The sequence below is a fragment of the Oncorhynchus kisutch genome, linkage group LG10 (genome assembly GCF_002021735.2).
Source record: "Oncorhynchus kisutch isolate 150728-3 linkage group LG10, Okis_V2, whole genome shotgun sequence".
In the NCBI taxonomy this organism is placed as follows: Eukaryota; Metazoa; Chordata; class Actinopteri; order Salmoniformes; family Salmonidae; genus Oncorhynchus; species Oncorhynchus kisutch.
The window spans coordinates 62,510,009-62,533,259 of NC_034183.2; the positions used below are offsets into that span (position 1 = coordinate 62,510,009).

Sequence of the window (23,251 nt, forward strand, 5' to 3'; positions counted from 1 at the left end):
CTGATAACAAGTTCAAACAGGTGCCATTAATACAGGTAATGAGTGGAGGACAGAGGAGCCTCTTAAAGAAGAAGTTACAGGTCTTTGAGAGCCAGAAATGTTGCTTGTTTGTAGGTGACCAAATACTTATTTTACACCATAATTTGCAAATAAATTCATTAAAAATCCTACAATTGAAGTGTACCTATTATGAAAATTACAGGCCTCTCATCTTTTTAAGTGGGAGAACTTGCACAATTGGTGGCTGACTAAATACTTATTTGCCCCAATGTAATTCCACCATATGATCATGGCACACTAAGGCAATTCCACCACGGTTGCGGATTAACCTATGGACTCACTTGTGTAATAATTACTTTAATCTCTTTCAACCAGTAGACCCATTTCTGTGTTTGCAAACGTTGCCGCACAAGGGCGATGTGCGCAAGTTGGTTGCAGAACACGGATTTCTTAGAGAAAGCCAGCAAAAAAAAGCCTCTATTTACATGTTGCTTATGAGTGCATTTCACACTACTTTTGGATTATAATTGGATTTTAAGGCTTGTATGAATGTCCTGTTTAACATAATGTTTGTGTCATCAACGCAAATCAACTGTATTATACTTAGAAAACACTTCAACCGTAACCAGTACAATTGGTTAGCTTTTGCTACAAGTGCTGCATCCAAAATAGTTATTTTGCAAAGATCACAACCAAATATAATCTTAGCGGCTGTTCAAGCAAGAATCAAAACATGATTGAAGGCGTATGAGAACCCCAAAATGTTTTTTGTTGTTGTTCAGAAGTAATAAAAACAAATCTAGGTTATGTTGAATAGGCGCAGATGGCGATGGCTTTCTTACTGCAGCCAAGCGTCTCGTGCATCTGTGCGTGAAGTCAGTGTGTCGTGTACTGGAAAAGGGTCTATGGGCATGAATCTCAAACCTTGAGTCTCCCACTTGCTGTTTTGCAGCAACAGTCTTCCAACGAACGCCCCCACCACCACCACCAACTGAAGGCCCGTCATCGGATCCCCGTTCTCCCAGTGGGTGGGGGGGGTTTGATGCCAGCTGCCCAGCATAGGGCAACCTGTCATCAGCATCTGGTTCTGAGGAACATTCCTCTGAGACGAGGCCTACCCCACACTATCCTACCCAAAAATATTCAATAAAATTCCATATTGTATTTGGTCTCTGTTGTCATTCAGTTATGCCTGTATTCTATTTAACAGTATTTTGCTCTTCATGGATGAATTTCAGAAAGTGGTTTTAATTAATAAATAAATAAAAAACATTTAAACATTTAAAAAAAAGTAGCTTCTAGTCCTCAGTTTTTAACTAGTCCTCAGTTTTTAACTAGTCCTCAGTTTTTAACTAGTCCTCAGTTTTTAACTAGTCCTCAGTTTTTAACTAGTCCTCAGTTTTTAACTAGTCCTCAGTTTGAGAAGTCATTAAAAATAGATGCAGTTTTTCCACATTTTGAATTGTTATTTAAGTTTACTTCCTGAATTGACAGCCTTCAAATTGAATTGACCCCAGCCCTTGTGCTCTTATAATCTGACCGACTGTATGTGTCTGTGTGTTGGCAGTGCTGGGAGGTCCAGAGTCTCGCGGGGTGCTGAGGAAGATCAGTGATATGCTGGAGGTCATCATGAAGAGGATGGACACTTTGTCCAAACTGGGCAACACCACCACAGACTCCCACAGACTGGATGAGCTCAGCTCAGCACTGGACAGGTAGGGTTCTGGGGTTTGGTAGTAGGCCTGCCATTACATAATGTATGGTGTCTGCATATAAACAAATAATTGGAGAATATTTAAACTAGAAGTTGTCTCGTTAGTCTCAACATTTTCCTATCTATTTGCCCTGTTATTGGGTGGACATGGACAGTCAGACAAGGATGCTGCGCTACCAGACATGCAGAGGCTAACAACCTGGAGTTTGCTCTTCTGTCTCCATGGCAACGGACCTCTCTCATACAGGGGGTTGAGAGGCTCCCTCCTGCCGGGGTTTGCCCATGTCTGACACTCTGACCATCCCTTCTGGACATCCCTGCTCCTACACTCACTGTCTCACACCAGGAAAATAATCCCTGTTCAAACTATGTCTGAGAGTTGAGCTAACTGCCAGGATGCAGAGTTGTGGATGTTTGATATGAATTCTAACCACCAGAGTAGACAGTATTATTAGAACATAAATAACTCCCACTATTCACATTCTATCATGTACAGTACAGGCATCTAATTGGCTTCTTTGGGAGGTACTATAGAAATGATGAGGATTTTCTTCCTAAATGTTGCCGGAAAGAGGCCATTAATTGTTGATTATGAAAAAGGGGGAGCATCTCTAGGCTTCAGTAGTTTGCCTCTGGTAATGAAGTCTAGTCTGCTTGGTGACCTGCTCAGAATTCAGCCAAGGTGCAGTTTAACAGATACAAACAAAGAACCCAGAGCCATTCAGAGTCCACTGTTAGGTCTTTAAAAAGGAATCAGCCGTCTCTCTCTCTTTAATGCTGTGTATGGTTCTCCAGGGCCAGACACCCATTGTAAATGTATTAGTGGTGTTCTATAGAGGGAGGACAGGATTCTCTCTGTCCACAGGAATGTTTCCTATACTGATCAGTCTGTGCTGCAGTCTGGTGCTGTGCAGAGGACCGCTCTGTCTGTGTCTGGCTCTCATCTGTTCTGATATGCTGCCTCAGGAGGGAATAGGAAGGGATGTCTAACACTTGCCCGTAGGGCAGTACATGGTCAAGTGATATTAGAGGGGGATTTTACGCAAAGTAATGCAGCATTTTAGACACACATACCACACCCATGCTCATACACTTATACCAAAAGCCCTGGTCTAAACCATTGCCCATTTCTTAAAATAAATAAAAAACTCCCAACCATTCATTTAAATGGATATGTTCGATAAAGCTGTACAGTTTGAACAAAAGCAAAAGGCCAGTGTTGACCAATGTGTACAGTCAGTGTCTCATTGATATGACAGGGCTGTTAGACCCCAGCTATTTATTTGGCTCTGTTAAACAGTGTCTTCAGCTCTGCAGAGTCCATCTGTAGTACAGTAGTACTCCTTAAGACCAGCATCCTTCCTATTGGAGGGTCCTCAGCTTCCATGACCAGGTCACAGCAGCCTTGGGAAGACCCAGTATAGAAGTAACAGATAGAGGCTGAATGGACTGGTGATGATTCTGTCTCGGAGGCCTTGCTTAACCATGGCTATGCCCGTGAGAACGTTTAGTCCTCAGTCCTCTACAGCACACACAGGAGCACTGTTCTTTTATACTGTGGGGCCCAGGCGGCTGACTGACTGCATTGAGATATACACAATCATCATGGCTACATAAAGACAGCTGGAAATCTCTGTGCCTCTTTGGACCTTTTATGCTACATCAGCGAGGGCTGAGATTTCTGTCTTTATCGGAAGGGAGCCAAAGCAAGTTCACAATGTTCACACTGCCATAATACTTCAGCTTGCAGTTCCTGGGCACCTTCCAGTTTTCACTGCTAGTACCTGAGATAGCTGTGAGTTCAGGGCTAACTCCCTCTTTTTATTGCTGTCTCCTTTTCTCTTTCTTTTTTTTTCTCACTTGCTCTTTTTTTCTGCTTGTTTTGCCAACACTAACATGGCAACAACAAGCCATGGCAGTCAGCTGCCATGAAAGGCATTTTCTAACAACCTAATTGCGCTCTGTTCTCAGTCTCCCAGGGACTGGCTTTAATGTGCTGAGTCACTTTTTCACCTCAACAAATAAATTGTGTCAGAGTTTAAAAGCTTTTTTATTTCACGCTCCAACCAAGTTCCACACAATTATCATTTCCTCTACTTGTTGAAGCTCTTCTCTTTTGGGAGGAAACAGTAAGCGTATATTGTAGGAGGGTGGACTTAGATGAAAGAAGTAGCCTTCTATGTTTCTTTTTCTAGATGTTTCCAGGGAGTTTAAGGATTGAGATAAAGGATAAAGATTGAATGTGCATTCCCACTGGGCACAGACATCAATTCAACATCTATTCCACGTTGGTTCAACATAATTTCATTGAAATGACTAGGAAAAAACCAATCCATTCAACCAGTGTGTGCCCGGTGGGTTGTCACGGGGAAAGAGATGGCACAAATGATCAGGTCAGTAAGAAAGAGAAGACATGCCTAACACTTAATTCACCTGTGCCTGCATGTGCCCGATTGATAGTCATTCCCGTGTGTGTGTGTGTGTTGGCAGGATCCAGCCGATTGGTCTGGTGGAGAGGATCCAGGCTATCGCCCAGAACATGTCTGACATGGCTGTGAGGGTGGAGCAGATCCTACAGCGCAGCATGGCCACCAACAGAGGTACAAGAGACACACACACACATCTGACCACTCTTCACATTTGAAAGGTAGTTGTGTATGTCTGCCACACTGTAAGACCCTATTGAACATGACAGGCAGCATTTATGACAGTACTTCAGATGATGAGTCTCTATTCCTGTCTTTGTGAAGAGAGCTACGCTGCAGGAGGGCTCTATCTCCCTGTCTCAGCATAATTATAAATAACGCTACATGATGTTCAGTGTATGCTGATGAATTCCCCTCTAGTTAAGAAGATCTGAGACTGTCAGCTTTCTTCAATTAGCTGTCCTCTGCTCAGTTCATTGTGCTCCTGTTCTGTTTGAGCAAGAGATACAGTAGGCTACTTACATGCAAAGCGAGACTAACTCCACTAGCCGACACATTAGAAAGCCAATTATAGACTTTGCATATTGTCATTATTTGCCTTGTCATTGAGTAAAGCAGACATGTCCTATTCTGTAGAGACTGTTTTTGCTACCAGAACCTAATCCCCTGGCTAATTTAGTGACATCGCGAGTGTTAGCGCTCCACACTGTGACTGCTGTAGTTATAATGGTAATCAAACAGAATGGCTGCTAATCCTTTGTCTGTGATTGCGCTCACCCAGGCTTGGTGGCACGCTGGTAGAGGAACAGCTTCCGCTCTCTTTAATTAGGCTAATTGGAGCTGGCTGCCGACGAGGGAGGGAGGCCGGGTAGACTAGGGAGAGAGGGAATGAAGGAGTGAGACTGGGGAGAGAGGGAATGAAAGGAGTGAGACTGGGGAGAGAGGGAATGAAAGGAGTGAGACTGGGGAGAGAGGGAATGAAAGGAGTGAGACTGGGGAGAGAGGGAATGAAAGGAGTGAGACTGGGGAGAGAGGGAATGAAAGGAGTGAGACTGGGGAGAGAGGGAATGAAAGGAGTGAGACTGGGGAGAGAGGGAATGAAAGGAGTGAGACTGGGGAGAGAGGGAATGAAAGGAGTGAGACTGGGGAGAGAGGGAATGAAAGGAGTGAGACTGGGGAGAGAGGGAATGAAAGGAGTGAGACTGGGGAGAGAGGGAATGAAAGGAGTGAGACTGGGGAGAGAGGGAATGAAAGGAGTGAGACTGGGAGAGAGGGAATGAAAGGAGTGAGACTGGGGAGAGAGGGAATGAAAGGAGTGAGACTGGGGAGAGAGGGAATGAAAGGAGTGAGACTGGGGAGAGAGGGAATGAAAGGAGTGAGACTGGGGAGAGAGGGAATGAAAGGAGTGAGACTGGGGAGAGAGGGAATGAAAGGAGTGAGACTGGGGAGAGAGGGAATGAAAGGAGTGAGACTGGGGAGAGAGGGAATGAAAGGAGTGAGACTGGGGAGAGAGGGAATGAAAGGAGTGAGACTGGGGAGAGAGGGAATGAAAGGAGTGAGACTGGGGAGAGAGGGAATGAAAGGAGTGAGACTGGGGAGAGAGGGAATGAAAGGAGTGAGACTGGGGAGAGAGGGAATGAAAGGAGTGAGACTGGGGAGAGAGGGAATGAAAGGAGTGAGACTGGGGAGAGAGGGAATGAAAGGAGTGAGACTGGGGAGAGAGGGAATGAAAGGAGTGAGACTGGGGAGAGAGGGAATGAAAGGAGTGAGACTGGGGAGAGAGGGAATGAAAGGAGTGAGACTGGGGAGAGAGGGAATGAAAGGAGTGAGACTGGGGAGAGAGGGAATGAAAGGAGTGAGACTGGGGAGAGAGGGAATGAAAGGAGTGAGACTGGGGAGAGAGGGAATGAAAGGAGTGAGACTGGGGAGAGAGGGAATGAAAGGAGTGAGACTGGGGAGAGAGGGAATGAAAGGAGTGAGACTGGGGAGAGAGGGAATGAAAGGAGTGAGACTGGGGAGAGAGGGAATGAAAGGAGTGAGACTGGGGAGAGAGGGAATGAAAGGAGTGAGACTGGGGAGAGAGGGAATGAAAGGAGTGAGACTGGGGAGAGAGGGAATGAAAGGAGTGAGACTGGGGAGAGAGGGAATGAAAGGAGTGAGACTGGGGAGAGAGGGAATGAAAGGAGTGAGACTGGGGAGAGAGGGAATGAAAGGAGTGAGACTGGGGAGAGAGGGAATGAAAGGAGTGAGACTGGGGAGAGAGGGAATGAAAGGAGTGAGACTGGGGAGAGAGGGAATGAAAGGAGTGAGACTGGGGAGAGAGGGAATGAAAGGAGTGAGACTGGGGAGAGAGGGAATGAAAGGAGTGAGACTGGGGAGAGAGGGAATGAAAGGAGTGAGACTGGGGAGAGAGGGAATGAAAGGAGTGAGACTGGGGAGAGAGGGAATGAAAGGAGTGAGACTGGGGAGAGAGGGAACGAAGGAGAGACTGGGGAGAGAGGGAACGAAGGAGTGAGACTGGGGAGAGAGGGAACGAAGGAGTGAGACTGGGGAGAGAGGGAATGAAAGGAGTGAGACTGGGGAGAGAGGGAATGAAAGGAGTGAGACTGGGGAGAGAGGGAATGAAAGGAGTGAGACTGGGGAGAGAGGGAACGAAGGAGAGACTGGGGAGAGAGGGAACGAAGGAGTGAGACTAGGGAGAGAGGGAACGAAGGAGTGAGACTAGGGAGAGAGGGGATTTTATTAATCAAGCCCACGCTTGATCAGCAAGGGAAGCCAGGCTTTCAGAAGAGGCTGATAATTAACACAACAGCCTGTCTAACGCTCTGTTCCATGGCCTGTCTAACGCTCTGTTCTATCTCCATGGCCAGTAGAGTTAATTAACCCAACAGCCTGTCTAACACTCTGTTCTATCCCCCATGGCCAGTAGAGTTAATTAACCCAACAGCCTGTCTAACACTCTGTTCTATCCCCATGGCCAGTAGAGTTAATTAACCCAACAGCCTGTCTAACACTCTGTTCTATCCCCATGGCCTGTCTAACACTCTGTTCTATCCCCATGGCCAGTAGAGTTAATTAACCCAACAGCCTGTCTAACACTCTGTTCTATCCCCATGGCCTGTCTAACACTCTGTTCTATCCCCATGGCCAGTAGAGTTAATTAACCCAACAGCCTGTCTGACACTCTGTTCTATCCCCATGGCCACTAGAGTTAACTAACCCAACAGCCTGTCTGACACTCTGTTCTATCCCCATGGCCACTAGAGTTAACTAACCCAACAGCCTGTCTGACACTCTGTTCTATCCCCATGGCCACTAGAGTTAACTAACCCAACAGCCTGTCTGACACTCTGTTCTATCCCCATGGCCACTAGAGTTAACTAACCCAACAGCCTGTCTAACACTGTTCTATCCCCATGGCCAGTAGCGTTAACTAACCCAACAGCTTGTCTAACACTCTGTTCTATCCCCATGGCCTGTCTAACGCTCTGTTCTATCCCCATGGCCTGTCTAACGCTCTGTTCTATCCCCATGGCCACTAGAGTTAACTAACCCAACAGTCTGGCTAACACTCTGTTCTATGCCCAAGGCTAGTAGAGTTAACTAACCCAACAGTCTGGCTAACACTCTGTTCTATGCCCAAGGCTAGTAGAGTTAACTAACCCAACAGCCTGTCTAACACGCTGTTCTATCCCCATGGCCAGTAGTGTTAACTAACCCAACAGGCAGTCTAACACTCTGTTCTATCCCCATGGCCAGGAGAGTTCTGCTCTAATACAAGAGACTAGTGCTAAAGCCAAGATATACTCCCTTTTAGGTATGACCTGTTGAAAAGCTTGTCTAGGTTCTGCCCCAACTGCTCCACACTATCCTAATAGGGCTGAATAGCAAAGTTATGAGCAGGTATTTTAAAGATTCTGCCCATAGGGAGGTGTTTGTTGTTAATACATATGTTTTTGTCCCACAGTTAAGGATGGCGCAACAGGACAGTGTGAGGTGCCCAAAAACCCTCACTACCCAGACTGCCCCAGCAAGGTGGATGTAAGTCTGCATGTCATGCAATTTCACAGTTGTTTTCCTGATCCCACAGTCCCTATGTCCTTTTGCTCTTGGACTGTTTATTACCCTGCAACTCCAGCTTTACGATCAGCTTCAATCAACCCTGCCTTGTTTCACAAGGATCAATGTCTAGTGCTGTGTTCAGATCAATGAAAGGACCTTGACCAAGTCCAAGTCAGATTTCATGGGTTCCTTAGCTATAATACATTAATTTCTACACTGACATTTGACCCCCTTTGACCTCCTTTGATACTGTATATATTTATCATTACTTGAGTCTGCCTTGACCTTTTCCCTCAGTGGATGCGTGCCCGCTGGACCTCAGACCCTTGCTATGCCTTCTATGGGGTGGACGGCTCCGACTGCTCCTTCCTCATCTACCTGAGTGAGGTGGAGTGGTTCTGCCCCCCTCTGACCTGGAGGAACCAGACCACCACACCCACACACATACCTTTCCCCAAGAGACAGGTGGGATAGCTGAGTTGGCATGGGCTGTTTACAGGGCTGCTATAGTGTGTGTGTATGTGTGTGTGTGTGTGTGTACAGAGTTTGTGTCTATGATACTAGTCTTTGTATTTCATCTCCACTCTAATTTCCCTGTATCCGACTGGCACACAGTCTCCTGGGAGGGGAGTGTGGATATACAGTCACTCACAGAGTCTTCTCCCTCTGCCTTGAATCATGGCTGTTGCTGTTTTTCTTGTGAGAGCAGCATTCCAGTTATTTCTGGGTCCACCAGGGCCAGGTGTTCTAGTTAGTTGCTGCTCCCCGGAGCGCTGTACACTACACACCAATGGGTCGGCTGCTCATTTCAATGATCTGTGCAGCTTAATCATGGATTCTAATTACCTGCCTGGATCCAGCTGGACTAATCCTGTGACTTCTCTCAGGTGTTCCTCTGCGTTCACAGAGGCACCTACAAGTTGCTTTCCAAACAATAATTAACTTGTAGTGCGAAAGTAATGCATCTCATATTGATTTTGTATGTGTGCATAAGCAAGAGAATGTGTGTGGAAGGAAAGAGGGATTGTGTGTCCCCACTGTGTGTGTGTGTGTGTGTGAGAGAGAGACGGAGAGGTTTGTGTGACTGTCTATGTGCCATTTATAAGTCCTCTGTGCTCCCTTATGCAGTTACAACATTGATTAGCACTTGGCTGCTCAGATTGCACTGTGATCCAGCGATTAAAAAGGGCTGGGAAACATGCGGAGTGAAAGGAAGGCAGCCTGTTTATGAGCATGAGGCAGGAGTCCCTCAGGCAACACTATCTGAGAGCCTTGCCTCCAGGGGGAATGGGTATGACAGGGAGAGCTGTACTCATATAACACCCATCTCCACTCAACTCCAAGTAGGGCTGCTGGATTTTGGTGGTTACCATGTGGCTGTTTTGTACAGGTTTGGGGAGGTGTTAAATGTATTAATTAAGTGTTTAATGTATTGGACTTATATATAGCTTTTTCTAGGTGCTCAAAGTGATTAACATAGTAAGGGGAGGAAAAAAATGTGATGTTCCTTTTCCTGTCCTCCAGGCGGCATTCCGGTCAGACATCGGGGCCCTCCTGGAGCAGGTGGGTACAGGGAAGGAGTCTCTGAGTTTCATGAAGAGAAGGATGCGCAGGCTGGCTGCACAGTGGTCCTCGGCTGCACGCAGGCTAGATGACCGTCTGAGGAGTCAATGGAGGGAGCAGAAGAGGGTGAGTGTGCGGTGACTGTGGAGGGAGCAGAAGAGGGTGAGTGTGCGGTGACTGTGGAGGGAGCAGAAGAGGGTGAGTGTGCGGTGACTGGAGGGAGCAGAAGAGGGTGAGTGTGCGGTGACTGTGGAGGGAGCAGAAGAGGGTGAGTGTGCGGTGACTGTGGAGGGAGCAGAAGAGGGTGAGTGTGTGGTGACTGTGGAGGGAGAGAGAGTTTCTGTGTGTCTGCTATGAGTCAAAAGGTTGACAGTTCACTCATATCTCTTCCCATGACAGTGCAGGCCAGTAATATGCTGTGCAGGTAGGTGCCCATTTTGGTTTGCTATATTTGATTCCCGAAAGAATAGGCCGAGACACTGACAAAAAGATGGAAGGTTGACAAAAGACGGATCAAGACGAGGTGGCCTTCATGAACATTACAGTGGTGACGTTTTTCTCCACTAGCGATTACGGACCCATTTGCTGTGAGTGGTGTTACTGTGAATGGCTGAGAGAAGTAGATTTGTAAGGAGGAGACTGACCAGCCGTTATCAGGAGAGCAGGACTGGGATTTATTGTCTTTAGTGCTCTTTAACCAGCCTGACATTTACAGGGACATTCTCAGAGTGGTGGAGGAGCCTGAATACAGGAACACTGCTTTACCATCACTGATGAAATGACAATGACTGTAGAATCTCCCCAAGCCTGCCCTTTGTGTCGAAAACCTTTTCGTAATGTCATAAACGGTTATAAACCAACCTCAGAATAATATTGGCATGTGTGTGTGCACATGCCTGTGCCTGTCTGCAGTGCACTAGATGGATTAAACAGTACCTGTGCTGATTTTCCTTTCACAGTGAAGTGAATAACATTAGATTGATGAGCTAACCACCTCCGTCACCGGCTTCATAAGGAAATGCATCGGGGACGTTGTCCCCACAGTGAAGGGTCGCTGCTTCCCCAAACAAAAGCCCTGGATTAACACGGAGGTTGGCGCTAAGAGAAAGGATGGGGGACAAAGGATACCGCACACAGGGCTATCGCAGAGGCTACGGCTACAACCCTGAGGCTACGGCTGAGGAAAGGAACAAGTACAAGAAGTCCCCCTACGCAAAATATCAAAAGGACGATAAGGTGGAATAATACTATACAGGCTCCGACCTACAGTCCATTACGGATTACAAAGGAAGACGCTCTTTGTCCAACGATGCCTCTCTTCCAGACGAACTCAATGCATTTTATGCACGCTTCGACCATAACAACACCGTTTCATGCGCGAGGGCCCCCACCAACACAGAGAGCTGGGTTTTTCTCGCTCTCCGAGGCCAACGTGAGTAAGATCTTTAATCAGGTCAACACTCTCAAGGACGCGGGGCCAGACAGTATTCAAGAGCATGTTCTCAGAGCATACGCAGATCAGCTGGCAGCATATTCACTATCCTTGTTCCTGTTCCCAAGAACTCTAAGGCTTCAAGCCATAATGACTACCGCCCTGAAGTGGTTTGAACGGCTAATTATGGCACACATCAACTCCATCATCCCAGACACCATAGATCCACCCCAATTTGCATACTGCCCCAACAGATCCAAAGACAACTTAATCTCAATTGCACTCCACACTGCCCTCACCCACCGAGATAAGAGGAATGCCTACGTGAGAATGCTGTTCACTGACTACAGTTCAGCGTTCAACATTGTCCACTAAAAGTTTGTCACCAAGCTAAGGACGCTGGGACTGAACACTTCCCTCTGCAACTGGATCCTGGACTTCCTGACGGGCCGCCCCCAGATGGTGAGGGTAGGTAACATCACCTCTGCCATGCTGACCGTCAACACGGGGCCCCACAGGGGTGTGTGCTTAGTCCCCTCCTGTACTACCTGTTCACCCACGACTGCATGGCCATGCACTACTCCAACACAATCCTCACGTTTGCTGACGACACAACGCTGGTAGGCCTGATCACTGGCGACGATGAGACAGCCTACAGGGAGGAGGTCAGTGACCTGGCAGTGTGGTGCCAGGGACAACAATCTCTCCCTCAACGACAGTAAGACCAAGGAGCTGATCAACACATCGATGGGGCTGCAGTGGAGCGGGTCGAGAGCTTCAGGTTCCTCTGTGTCCAACTCACTAAGGACTTTAAAATGGTCCATTCACACATGCACAGCCGTGAAGAAGGCGCAACATTGCCTCCAACTTTTATTTACATATTTTTATTGAATCTTTATTTAACTAGGCAAGTCAATTATGAACAAATTCTTATTTACAATGATGGATTACCAAGAGGCAAAAGGCCTCCTGCAGGGACAAAACACACATCACGACAAGAGAGACACCACAACACTACATAAAGAGAGACCTAAGACAACACAACATGGCAGCAACAGAACATGACAACACAACATGGTGACAACACATGGTAGCAACACAACATGACAACACAACATGGTAACACAACATGGTGACAACACAACATGGTAGCAACACAACATGACAACACTTTTATTTATTTATTTATTTTATTTCACCTTTATTTAACCAGGTAGGCTAGTTGAGAACAAGTTCTCATTTGCAACTGCGACCTGGCCAAGATAAAGCATAGCAGTGTGAGCATACAACAAAGAGTTACACATGGAGTAAACAATTAACAAGTCAATAACACAGTAGAAAACAAAGGGGGGGTCTATATACAATGTGTGCAAAAGGCATGAGGAGGTAGGCAAATAATTACAATTTTGCAGATTAACACTGGAGTGATAAATGATCAGATGGTCATGTACAGGTAGAGATATTGGTGTGCAGAAGAGCAGAAAAGTAAATAAATAAAAACAGTATGGGGATGAGGTAGGTGAAAAGGGTGGGCTATTTACCAATAGACTATGTACAGCTGCAGCGATCGGTTAGCTGCTCAGATAGCTGATGTTTGAAGTTGGTGAGGGAGATAAAAGTCTCCAACTTCAGCGATTTTTGCAATTCGTTCCAGTCACAGGCAGCAGAGTACTGGAACGAAAGGCGGCCAAATGAGGTGTTGGCTTTAGGGATGATCAGTGAGATACACCTGCTGGAGCGCGTGCTACGGATGGGTGTTGCCATCGTGACCAGTGAGCTGAGATAAGGCGGAGCTTTACCTAGCATAGACTTGTAGATGACCTGGAGCCAGTGGGTCTGGCGACGAATATGTAGCGAGGGCCAGCCGACTAGAGCATACAAGTCGCAGTGGTGGGTGGTATAAGGTGCTTTAGTGACAAAACGGATGGCACTGTGATAGACTGCATCCAGTTTGCTGAGTAGAGTGTTGGAAGCCACATGGTAACATGGTAACAACACAACATGACATGGTAAAAATGCAACATGACAACATGGTAGCAACACGACATGACAACACAACATGGTGACAACATGACAACACAACAACAACACAGCAGGGGTGGCAGGTAGCCTAGTGGTTAGAGCGTTGGGCAAGTACCCAAAAGGTTGCTGGATCGAATCCCAGAGCTGACAATGTAAAAAATGTTGTTCTGCTCCTGAACAAGGTAGTTAACCTACTGTTCCCTGGTAGACTGTCAGTGTAAATAATATTTTTTCTTAACTGACTTGCCTAGTTAAATAAAGGTAAAAAAAACATGACAACACAACATAGCAACAACATTGCAGCAGCACAACATCGTAGCAGCACAAACTTTGTTAGGCAAAGAAGACGATGCAGCCACAAGTGTCAGTAAGAGTATCCATGATTTACTCTTTGAATGTAGAGATTGAGATAAAACCTTCCAGTTTGAGTGCTTGTTGCAGCTCTTTCCAGTCACTAGCTGCAGCGACCTGAAAAGAGGAGCGACCCAGGGATCTGTGTGCTTTGGGGACCTTTAACAGAATGTGACTGGCAGAACGGTGTTGAACGGTGTTGTATGTGAAGGATGAGGGCTGCAGTAGGTATCTCAGATAGGGGGGGGGGGGGTGAGGCCGAACAGGGTTTTATAAATAAGCTTCAACCAGTGGGTCTTGTGACCGGTATACAGAGATGACCAGTTTACAGAGGAGTATAGAGTGCAGTGATGTGTCCTATAAGGAGCATTGGTGGCAAATCTGATGGCCGAAGAACATCTAGCTGCTCGAGAACACCCTTACCTGCCAATCTATAAATTACATCTCCGTAATCTATCATGGGTAGCATGGTCATCTGAATCAGGGTTAGTTTGGCAGCTGGGGTGAAAGAGGAGCGATAACGATAGAGGAAACCAAGTCTAGATTTAACCTTAGCCTGCAGCTGAAAGATCCTCAAAACGTTCTACAGCTGCACCATTGAGAGCATCTTGACTAGCTGCATCAGAGGTAAGGTGGTATGGAAACAGCACCGCCCTCTATGCCATGGCGCTACAGAGGGTGATTCGGATAGCGCAGTACATCACTGGGGCCGAGCTCCCTGCCATCCAGAACCTCTATCAGGCAGTATGAAAAGAAGGCTCGGAATATCATTAAAGACTCCAGCCAACCAAGCCATAGACTGTTCTCTCTGCTTCTGCACGGCAAGCGGTACCGGGGCATCAAGACTGACACCTATGCACACTCACAGGACTCAACACACTCACGCACACTGACACTCCAACACACACACACACACACACACACACACACACACAACAAGCACACACACTCACATACAATCATAATTTGCGCTGCTGCTACTCTGTCTATCATCCTGATGTCTAGTCACCTTACCTCTATATCTACCAGTATCCCTGCACATCGGAAATATGGAACTGACCCGTGTAAACTGTGTTCTTCCTATTTTTATTTATGATGGGTTTCTGTTCTACCTTGTTATTTTTAGTGCTACATTGATATTGATTACTACATTGTTGTATTTGGAGCTTGCAAGAAAGGCATTTCACTGTACTTGTGCACAGCGTTAAAAACTTGAAGCTTGAATTATTCACAAAACCAAGGCTGGGAAAGGTATAGATTGACTGCAGTATTCTTTGAGTTTACCACTCCGAGCATTCTCTTTGTGCAAACCCCACTCCTTTTAATCCTTCTCTAGTTAAAAAGAGGCTCATAACTTCAAACACCTGAGTGAACATGAGACGCAGTGATTGATAGGTCTTTGCTTTGGGAAAGCAGGCCAGTCTGGTCTTTGGCCAAGAGATGCTTTCAGAACGTATATAAATAGGATTCTTCTTTTCATCAGTCTCTCTTTAGAGAACTATTAGCTTGGATAAGCCAGCACCAGCGCTGTCAACACACAGCATCCTTCCCAAGCCTGTTCCTTGATCAGCCTCCAAAAAGAAGAGTCTCTTTGTTCATTTTTAACAGTGTGTTCAACAGTAATAGTTTCTGTCCATTAACTGGCCCCTCTGGGCTGCAGCGTCTCTGACAGAACAGTGTTCAGAAAACAGACGAGGAGGAACTGCTGCGCTGCTGTGAAAACGCAGATGAGAGAACGATAATCTGCCGATGGAAATACTCGTTGAAGGGAGACTTCACGGAGGAGTGGAACTAGACAGCAGCCGTCTACCCCACCTGTCTCTCTCCTCTCTGTCTGCAACCTTGATTTTTCTCTGTCTTTTTCTCTCTACACTGAACTGTGCTTTCACAAAGGCAAAATTGCTGTAGACAACTTTTTAAACTTCCAATTCCTTTTGTAGTCATTTGAAAATGAATTATTCCATGTAGTTATGGTGATGTGACAAGTATTGTGTGGCTGGCATGAGTACCCTGGCACTACAGTGACATGAGGATTCACTGGCATCATAGATGCAGGGGGCCTGTTGAGGTACTTCTGTCTGGTCATGGCGAGACATTTGTGTTGCGTCCACTCTTAACAAAAGCAGAGCAATACATCGCAATTGATTGTCATCGATTTCCCTCTTTGTATTGAGTATGCACTGTGCAGTCATCTTGTCCTCTAGCAATTTCCCTGCATTGTGCAATATTCAATGGGTCTGTGTTTGTCTGCCTTCACTGTGTCCTTCGTTTTCTCCCATCTTTAGTGAGAATGGTTAAACTAGTTTGGAGCACGAACCCCAGAGTGGTTAGCTACTTTACTCTTTAGAAGTAAGATGAGAGTCAAAAGTAACTGGGGAAGAATTGAAGGCTGCCATCTGTTGAGAAACCACACAGTCTGATTTCATTACACAGTTAACAGGCTGGAAGTCCCAGCCTCTCCCATCAGCAATTAAAACAGTCTTGTACCATTAGGCATATTAATTATCTTCAGCAGGTCAATCACTATTCAGATTCAAAAATTGTGTTTTCCAAGATTTGCTTGGGGACGACTGTTTCATGGCTTGCATTACTACTCTTCCTGTCTTTTAGCATAAATATTCAGTTTGCTGCAATTCATCTCTCTTATCTCAATTCATCTCTATTCCAAGACCAGTGGTTTGAGGGGGATCTGAGATGTACAGACATGAATAAAGCTAATAGAGATAGCTATGGATAAGAACCATGGATCAGTCCTATTAGTTCAGAGCTCATCAGAATGAGTGGAAACTCTTCAATCCAATGGTTGCAACCCCTCAAACGTCTTTTTTTCTCAGATCCTGGTGCACGTAGGCTTCCTGACAGAGGAGTCAGGGGACGTGTTCAGCCCCAAGGTCCTGAAGGGAGGTCCTCTGGGGGAGATGGTCCAGTGGGCCGACATCCTCACAGCCCTGCACGTCCTGGGACACAACCTCAAGATCTCTGTCTCGCTCAAGGAGCTGCAGGGGTGAGTCAGATGAAGTCATGTTCTATTTATGTCTATATCTATATGTAAGGATGGGACCTATCACAGTATTCAGACTAGTGAACCACTAGTCTGAAGTTATGAACCATAACTTCTTCCTCTGGCTCAAAGTATATAAAGTCATGCATGAGAGAGGACTTTTTCAGCACCATGGATAGCTCCAGGGAGAACCGTACTGTGGCCATTCGAACTGTTCTGTCAATTCTTAATCCCCTCACGAATGCTCTAGTCCTGTGACATATATTTATTGAGTCATGTGACTTGTTGTGACATGATATTTTTTTGCACACACATTTGGATGAACAAACGAGCTTAAATCTCTGGCACTCATGTCATACATATCTTATAAACCCGTCTCTATTTATACCGTCTTACCTTTTTAGGTGATGTGTAACCATGTATAAGGCAGTCCATCTCAGGGTTCATTCCCACACAGTGTGTTTGGTCTCACCCTGATAAGCCTCCTGTCTCCCTGTGGACTGGAGTTCCAGCCAGACAGACGGTGTTTATACTTTCCTCTCCCAGCTCACTGACCCCAGACAGACCGCGTTTGTGTTCCTCTCCCAGCTCACTGACCCCAGACAGACAGCGTTTGTGTTCCTCTCCCAGCTCACTGACCCCAGACAGACAGCGTTTGTGTTCCTCTCCCAGCTCACTGACCCCAGACAGACAGCGTTTGTGTTCCTCTCCCAGCTCACTGACCCCAGACAGACAGCGTATGTGTTCTTCTCCCAGCTCACTGACCCCAGACAGACAGCGTTTGTGTTCCTCTCCTAGCTCACTGACCCCAGACAGACAGCGTTTGTGTTCCTCTCCCAGCTCACTGACCCCAGACAGACGGCATTTGTGTTCCTCTCCCAGCTCACTGACCCCAGACAGACAGCAGTGGCTGGCTGGGCCACAGAGCAACATCCGGTCTAACCAAGGCTTTATTTATCCATCTGAAAAGATAACGCTATTGATTTTCAAGTCGGCCAGGTGTGACTGCTGGAGTTAAGAGAGCAGATGGTTCTATCTGGGAGTAAATGCCATAAACGTCTTGGAGGACCCAGTCCCTGCCTCTCCTTTTATCATTTACCCTTTCCCAGTTTCACCTGGCCTGGTCTAAACCGCAGTGTTTAAGTCGGACTGGAGATATTGGTTATTGTCGATTCCTGCCAGTGCAGACGTGAGGCTGAGAGAAATTGGACAGGCAGCAGCATATGGTGTGGCTTCTGTTATTGAACACATATTCCTCACTGTGGGGAAGCGTCCGAGTTAGAGCTGCACTGAAGACTTAGATCTTCCCTGTGATCTCAAATTGGAGTTTTGAAGAAAGCGGCTTTGATAAGGGTAGACTGGAGATCAGTGAGAGAGGATGGGATTCTGCCTCTTCTGCCCACGCTATTATTTACCTCACTAATTGGTGTCATGGAGTATTGAATTACTGCATTCAGTCACCACAGGGAATGTGTCTTGTGAATGTTGATGAAACCGCATGAGACTGACAGTAATTGTCAATCAGAAACAAATTGGAGCTGTGCTAAAGCCAAGTTAGGCTCTGTTTCCAAAGGTTGAAATGCTGTGTGTGTTCTAGTGTGTGTGTTTATTGGTATATGTGAATGTGATGGTCTACTGTAAGGCCCATGCAGCTCTCTATTTGTCAGGAAATGGAATGTGCAGCCTTAGAGAAAATATAATAGAAGGTTGAAATTGGAGCCTATTGGATTTATCAGACAGACCATTTCCCCCTTTTTCTCACAGAGAAAAGAGACGCAGTACATTTCCCACTCTTTTTATGATCCTATCTTCTCAAATTGGCCAATAAAAGAGATGCTGAATGTCCAATAAATTCCTTTCCAGGACCATTAATGAATAGAAAAATCTGACATTTCTCTCCATCTCTACCCCCCCCCCTCTCTCAAGTTGACAGATTGCTATATGGGGTGCATTCCCACAGATTCCCCCAGGGTTGTATCTATTTAGATTTAATCCTCCTATCATCCTCCGTGCTTCTACACCTGCATTGCTTGCTGTTTGGGGTTTTAGGCTGGGTTTCTGTACAGCACTTTGAGATATCAGCTGATGTACGAAGGGCTATATAAATAAATTTGATTTGATTTGATCTCTCCCACTCAGCCTGGGAAACATGTCATCCTAATATCCCATGGTCTGCATGGGCTGTTATGAGAGGACGATGGTTTGTATTGATGTTTTGCAGATCATGGGTTTCTTGGTTTCATCCAAACCACCAGATACTGTAGCTACTACTACTCTAAGTTAGATATAGATTAGTAGTAGCTACAGTACCTGGTGGTTTGGATGAAACCAAGCAGTTTGCTTGAGTGGTTGTAATCATTTCTCATTTGTCACTTCCCCTGCCAGCTTTATGGACTAGTCCTCTGGCTCTCTTTTTTTCATACAATCTTTTTTATTCAGACGTCTCCGTTCCACTCGCTACTTCAGCTGAGGGTCTTTTTTCTCGGTATAAGTTTCTGGCTCACGTCGCTTGCAGATGCTTAACTAAGCTGCTTTGGTATATTTTGAGTGATATTTTTGGACAGAGAGGAGGACGCTCCTCTGCATGCAGCCAGATTCATCAAGTCCGCCTTCGCACAGAAAAACTGCTGGAAAAGTCATTCTCCAAGGTCTGTTCCATCTGTACATTTTCATGATTAATGTAAGCACATTTTTCTGTTGCTGTTTGGTCAAGTTGTGGTAGTAGTTGGGGATGGTGCAGTGTGTTTTTCTATGTCACAGTATGAAAAAAAAGTCTGAAAATATACTGTATGCCCTCACCACTGTAAGTCACTCTGGATAACAGCGTCTGCTAAATGACTAACATTTAAAAAATGGAAACATCCCATTATTGGTCTTCCTCTGCTGTGTTGCCTTGACGGGCAGATGAGTCACTAGGCTGAGAGTGGGGATGGGAGGAAGTGATGACGCTCCAGTCTCTGTCAACGGAGGGGGGGTCAATTGAAGGGGGAGCCTCAGTGGTTGTGACATCATATTTGTCGGGAACAGCATCACATGTGCTAAAAGGTGCCTGGCGGCGGTTAGCCAAGCAGTGCAGACAGCTGTCACTTCCTCTAGGGGATCTCCCCCTGTTCCTCCCAGTGCGACGTGAGTAATTAGCCAGCACCAGAGCATGGTTTATCAACACCTGAGGAGGAGAGGGAGGGGATAACAGCCTGACAGAGCTGGATGGCTGGCTCTGCAGTGACGACAGGGCCAGGAGAATACTGAGAACCCCCCCTCATACAGCAGCTCTGTATGTCTCCACCCACACAGACTCTGTCCTCCACCCTCTGAGACCAGTAGGAGAGAGAGGGAAAGGGAGGGGGTGATTCCACAATATGAGGAACATTCATCATTTGAACCCTCAGCACGAGTCCAATCAGAAGCATCATAGAACCGTGCAATAAATTACGTGTGGGGTCAAACTGATCTGGGATCAGAGATGGCATCGATAAGAGCACAGCCACTATGTGTATGGGAAGGAGGCACTAAGAAACATAACTCTCCCTGTCGTTTTACCCCTATCAAATCACCCTTTGAGGTGCTTCTACACCTGCATTGCTTGCTGTTTGGGGTTTTAGGCTGGGTTTCTGTACAGCACTTTGAGATATCAGCTGATGTACGAAGGGCTATATAAATAAATTTGTTTGATTTAGGCCCCCATTAGGCTTCCAGAATGGGGGCTGCTGTGTGTGCCTGCAAGTGCTACTGCGCTCTCTCACCCTCCAGCCTTTCCAACGATGTGCTTTTGTTTCTCAGCTTTGAAAAGCCAAACTAAAGCAGCCCTGTTAAAAATAGACTGCTGTGTGTTTACAATATGTTGCAGTGCGCAGCACTTTTACAGAATCAGATTTTTATCGCTCGCAGTGATCAAAGCATTTGGGTCACGGCACGATAACATGATAGAATCATGTGACTTGATTTAGCTGCAGCGAGAGGGATTCGACTTCATCCAAGAGTCGTGATGCCTAAATGAGATTGAGACCAAAAGACTACATGGTGTGTTTTTGACAGTGTTGCATGTCAGTTTTCATCCAGTTTGAATCGCTACAGTAAACAACATATGGATGCAAGATATTGCAATCGCTGCTAGTTTCCTCTACTATATGCTGTATTGTAAACTCCGCAAAAAAAGAAACGTCCCTTTTTCAGGACCCTGTCTTTCAAAGAGAATTCGTATAAATCCAAATAACTTCACAGATATTAATTGTAAAGGGTTTAAACACTGTTTTCCATGCATGTTCAATGAACCATAAAGAATTAATCAACATGCACCTGTGGAACGGTCGTTAAGACACTGACAGCTTACTGACGGTAGGCAATTAAGGTCACAGTTATGAAAACATAGGACACTAAAGAGGCCTTTATACGGACTCTGAAAAACACCAAAAGAAATATGTCCTGGGTCCCTGCTCATCTGCGTGAATGTGCCTTAGGCATACTGCAAGGAGGCATTACACTGAGGCCTGTACTCTGGAGCGGGATTGATTTGGAGGTGGAGGGTCCGTCATGATCTGGGGTGGTGTGTCACAGCATCATCGGACTGAGCTTGTTGTCATTTCAGGCAATCTCAACGATGTGCATTATAGGGAAGATATCCTCCTCCCTCATGTGGTACCCTTCCTGCAGGCTCATCCTGACATGACCCTCCAGCATGACAATGCCACCAGCCATACTGCTCGTTCTTTGTGTGATTTCCTGCAAGACAGGAATGTCACTGTTCTGCCATGGCCAGAGAAGAGCCCGGATCTCAATCCCATTGAGCACGTCTGGGACAAGTTGGATCGGAGGGTGAGGGCTAAGGCCATTCCCCCCAGAAATGTCCGGGAACTTCCAGGTGCTTTGGTGGAAGAGTGGGGTAACATCTCACAGCAAGAACTGGCAAATCTGGCTCAGTCCATGAGGAGGACATGCACTGCAGTACTTAATGCAGCTGGTGGCCACACCAGATACTGACTGTTACTTTTGATTTTGACCCCCCTCCCTCTGTTCAGGGACACATTATTATATTTCTGTTAGTCACATGTCTGTGGAACTTGTTCAGTTTGTCTCGGTTGTTGAATCTTGTTATGTTCATACAAATATTTACATTGCTTACATTGTAACATTGCTCTTAGAAAATATTTACATTGTAACATTGCTCTTTGATTTGTTCCACTTGAACATTGTGACATTTAATTGGACACACCCTGTATTTTGAAAATAGGACCAAATATGAACAGCTGTTGTATACTGTATATATCCTGCAGTAGACATGGAGCAGGAGATCCCAAACACAGTTCACAGTAGCTGCAGTAGTGTCTGCTAGCTCCAGTCAATCTTCTCCACATTGAGATTTTGACTCACAGGGCTGACTGTACAGAGCCAAAAAGTGGGCGGTCGACATTCAACACTAACAATAAGCAATCAGTGAATAAAAGTGCGGAAATAGCATAACGAGTGGGTGTTCCACATTAAGAGGAAGCTGTGCTTTTGTTGTTGACGGAGGCAGCGTCTGTCTCTTATGCCCAACTCTCTCAACTGGCTCATTACTATGCCTGGCTCTGCTCTGCCAAGCAGGTCTCCACGCTGCCACTACCCTCTCTCTGCCTGTTTCTTTTCTTCCACACTGAGCCCTCTGCACCCCATGGCCCCACCCCGGCCTCCTTCCTGTGAATGTGGCACGGCATCTGCCACTGCCAATTCTCCTCACCGCCTGTCTTCCTCCTCTCTGTGAGATAGACTTCTGCTCAGCTACAGTATAAGGTTCTCGCTCTGATATCTGGCAGCACAGTGCAGGTGGCCAGTCCACTCAGTGGGATACACCAAGATGGCCTGGTGCATGTAGCTGGTTCTTTTCTCATGGGGTGCCAGTCCATCCTCCCCTCCTCTCTTCTTCCGCTCAATCTCTCTCTCCCTCCCTCCCCCTTTCTTCACCTACTCTCTCCCACTCCTGCTGAACTCTCAGCAGGACAGTCAGCCCCAGATGTCTTTCCTCTAGTGTGTGCGTCAGACTCTAGTGTGTGTATTTGTTTGTGCACATGCGTGCATGTGTTGCTTCTTATTCAACTGCTGCTCATTTTCAGCTCCATAACTGCAAATGTAATCCCCCTGTTCTCTCCAAGTTTGCAGGGTTTTGCATATATCCAAGTAAAGCCCTGAACACAGCAGATTTAGTGCATTTGTGTGCAATACTGCCTCATGGGGTCACATAAGGCACTTTGTAATCTTTTATCTGATCTATCCCTTAAATCATTTTTTATATGTTCTAATAAATACCGTAATTCAGTTCTCCAGCGATTGTACATTCGCCAATAGAACAAACTGGATGAGTTCTGTTTGAGACTATACTTTCAACGGGACCTGAAGAACTGTAATATTCTGTCTTTCTCTGAGTTGTGGCTGAACTAGGACATGGACAATATACATCTAGCTGTTTTAAATATGCATCGGCAGGACAGAAGGGCAGTGTCGGGTAAGCTCAAAGGGGGAGGTGCGTGTCTCTTCGTTAGTTGGCGCGCGATCTGTAATATTAAGGAATCTGCTCGCCTGAGTAAGAATACCTCATGATAAGCTATAAACTCTATTTATCAAGAGTTTTCACCTATATTTTTTGTAGCTGTCTATTTACCACATCAAACCAATGCTGGCATTAAGACCACACTTCACAAGCTGTGTAC

The 23,251-nt window shown here is 46.1% G+C and overlaps 1 protein-coding gene across 6 annotated transcripts in view; it reads left to right on the plus strand.

Moving 5' to 3' along the window:
- The window catches only part of LOC109897382 (alpha-1,6-mannosylglycoprotein 6-beta-N-acetylglucosaminyltransferase B), a 76,166-nt gene that overhangs the window by 19,359 nt on the left and 33,556 nt on the right, over positions 1–23,251 (plus strand). For 5 of the 6 annotated variants that reach the window (XM_031834614.1, XM_031834613.1, XM_031834615.1 and 2 more), the window contains 6 exons: positions 1,568–1,715; positions 4,205–4,314; positions 8,108–8,181; positions 8,500–8,667; positions 9,727–9,891; positions 16,405–16,574. In XM_031834614.1, the coding sequence (XP_031690474.1) occupies positions 1,568–1,715; positions 4,205–4,314; positions 8,108–8,181; positions 8,500–8,667; positions 9,727–9,891; positions 16,405–16,574 (835 nt within the window). Of the gene's footprint in view, positions 1–1,567; positions 1,716–3,967; positions 4,108–4,204; positions 4,315–8,107; positions 8,182–8,499; positions 8,668–9,726; positions 9,892–16,404; positions 16,575–23,251 lie in introns of those variants that run through there. The other variant, XM_031834618.1, reaches the window with a different exon arrangement.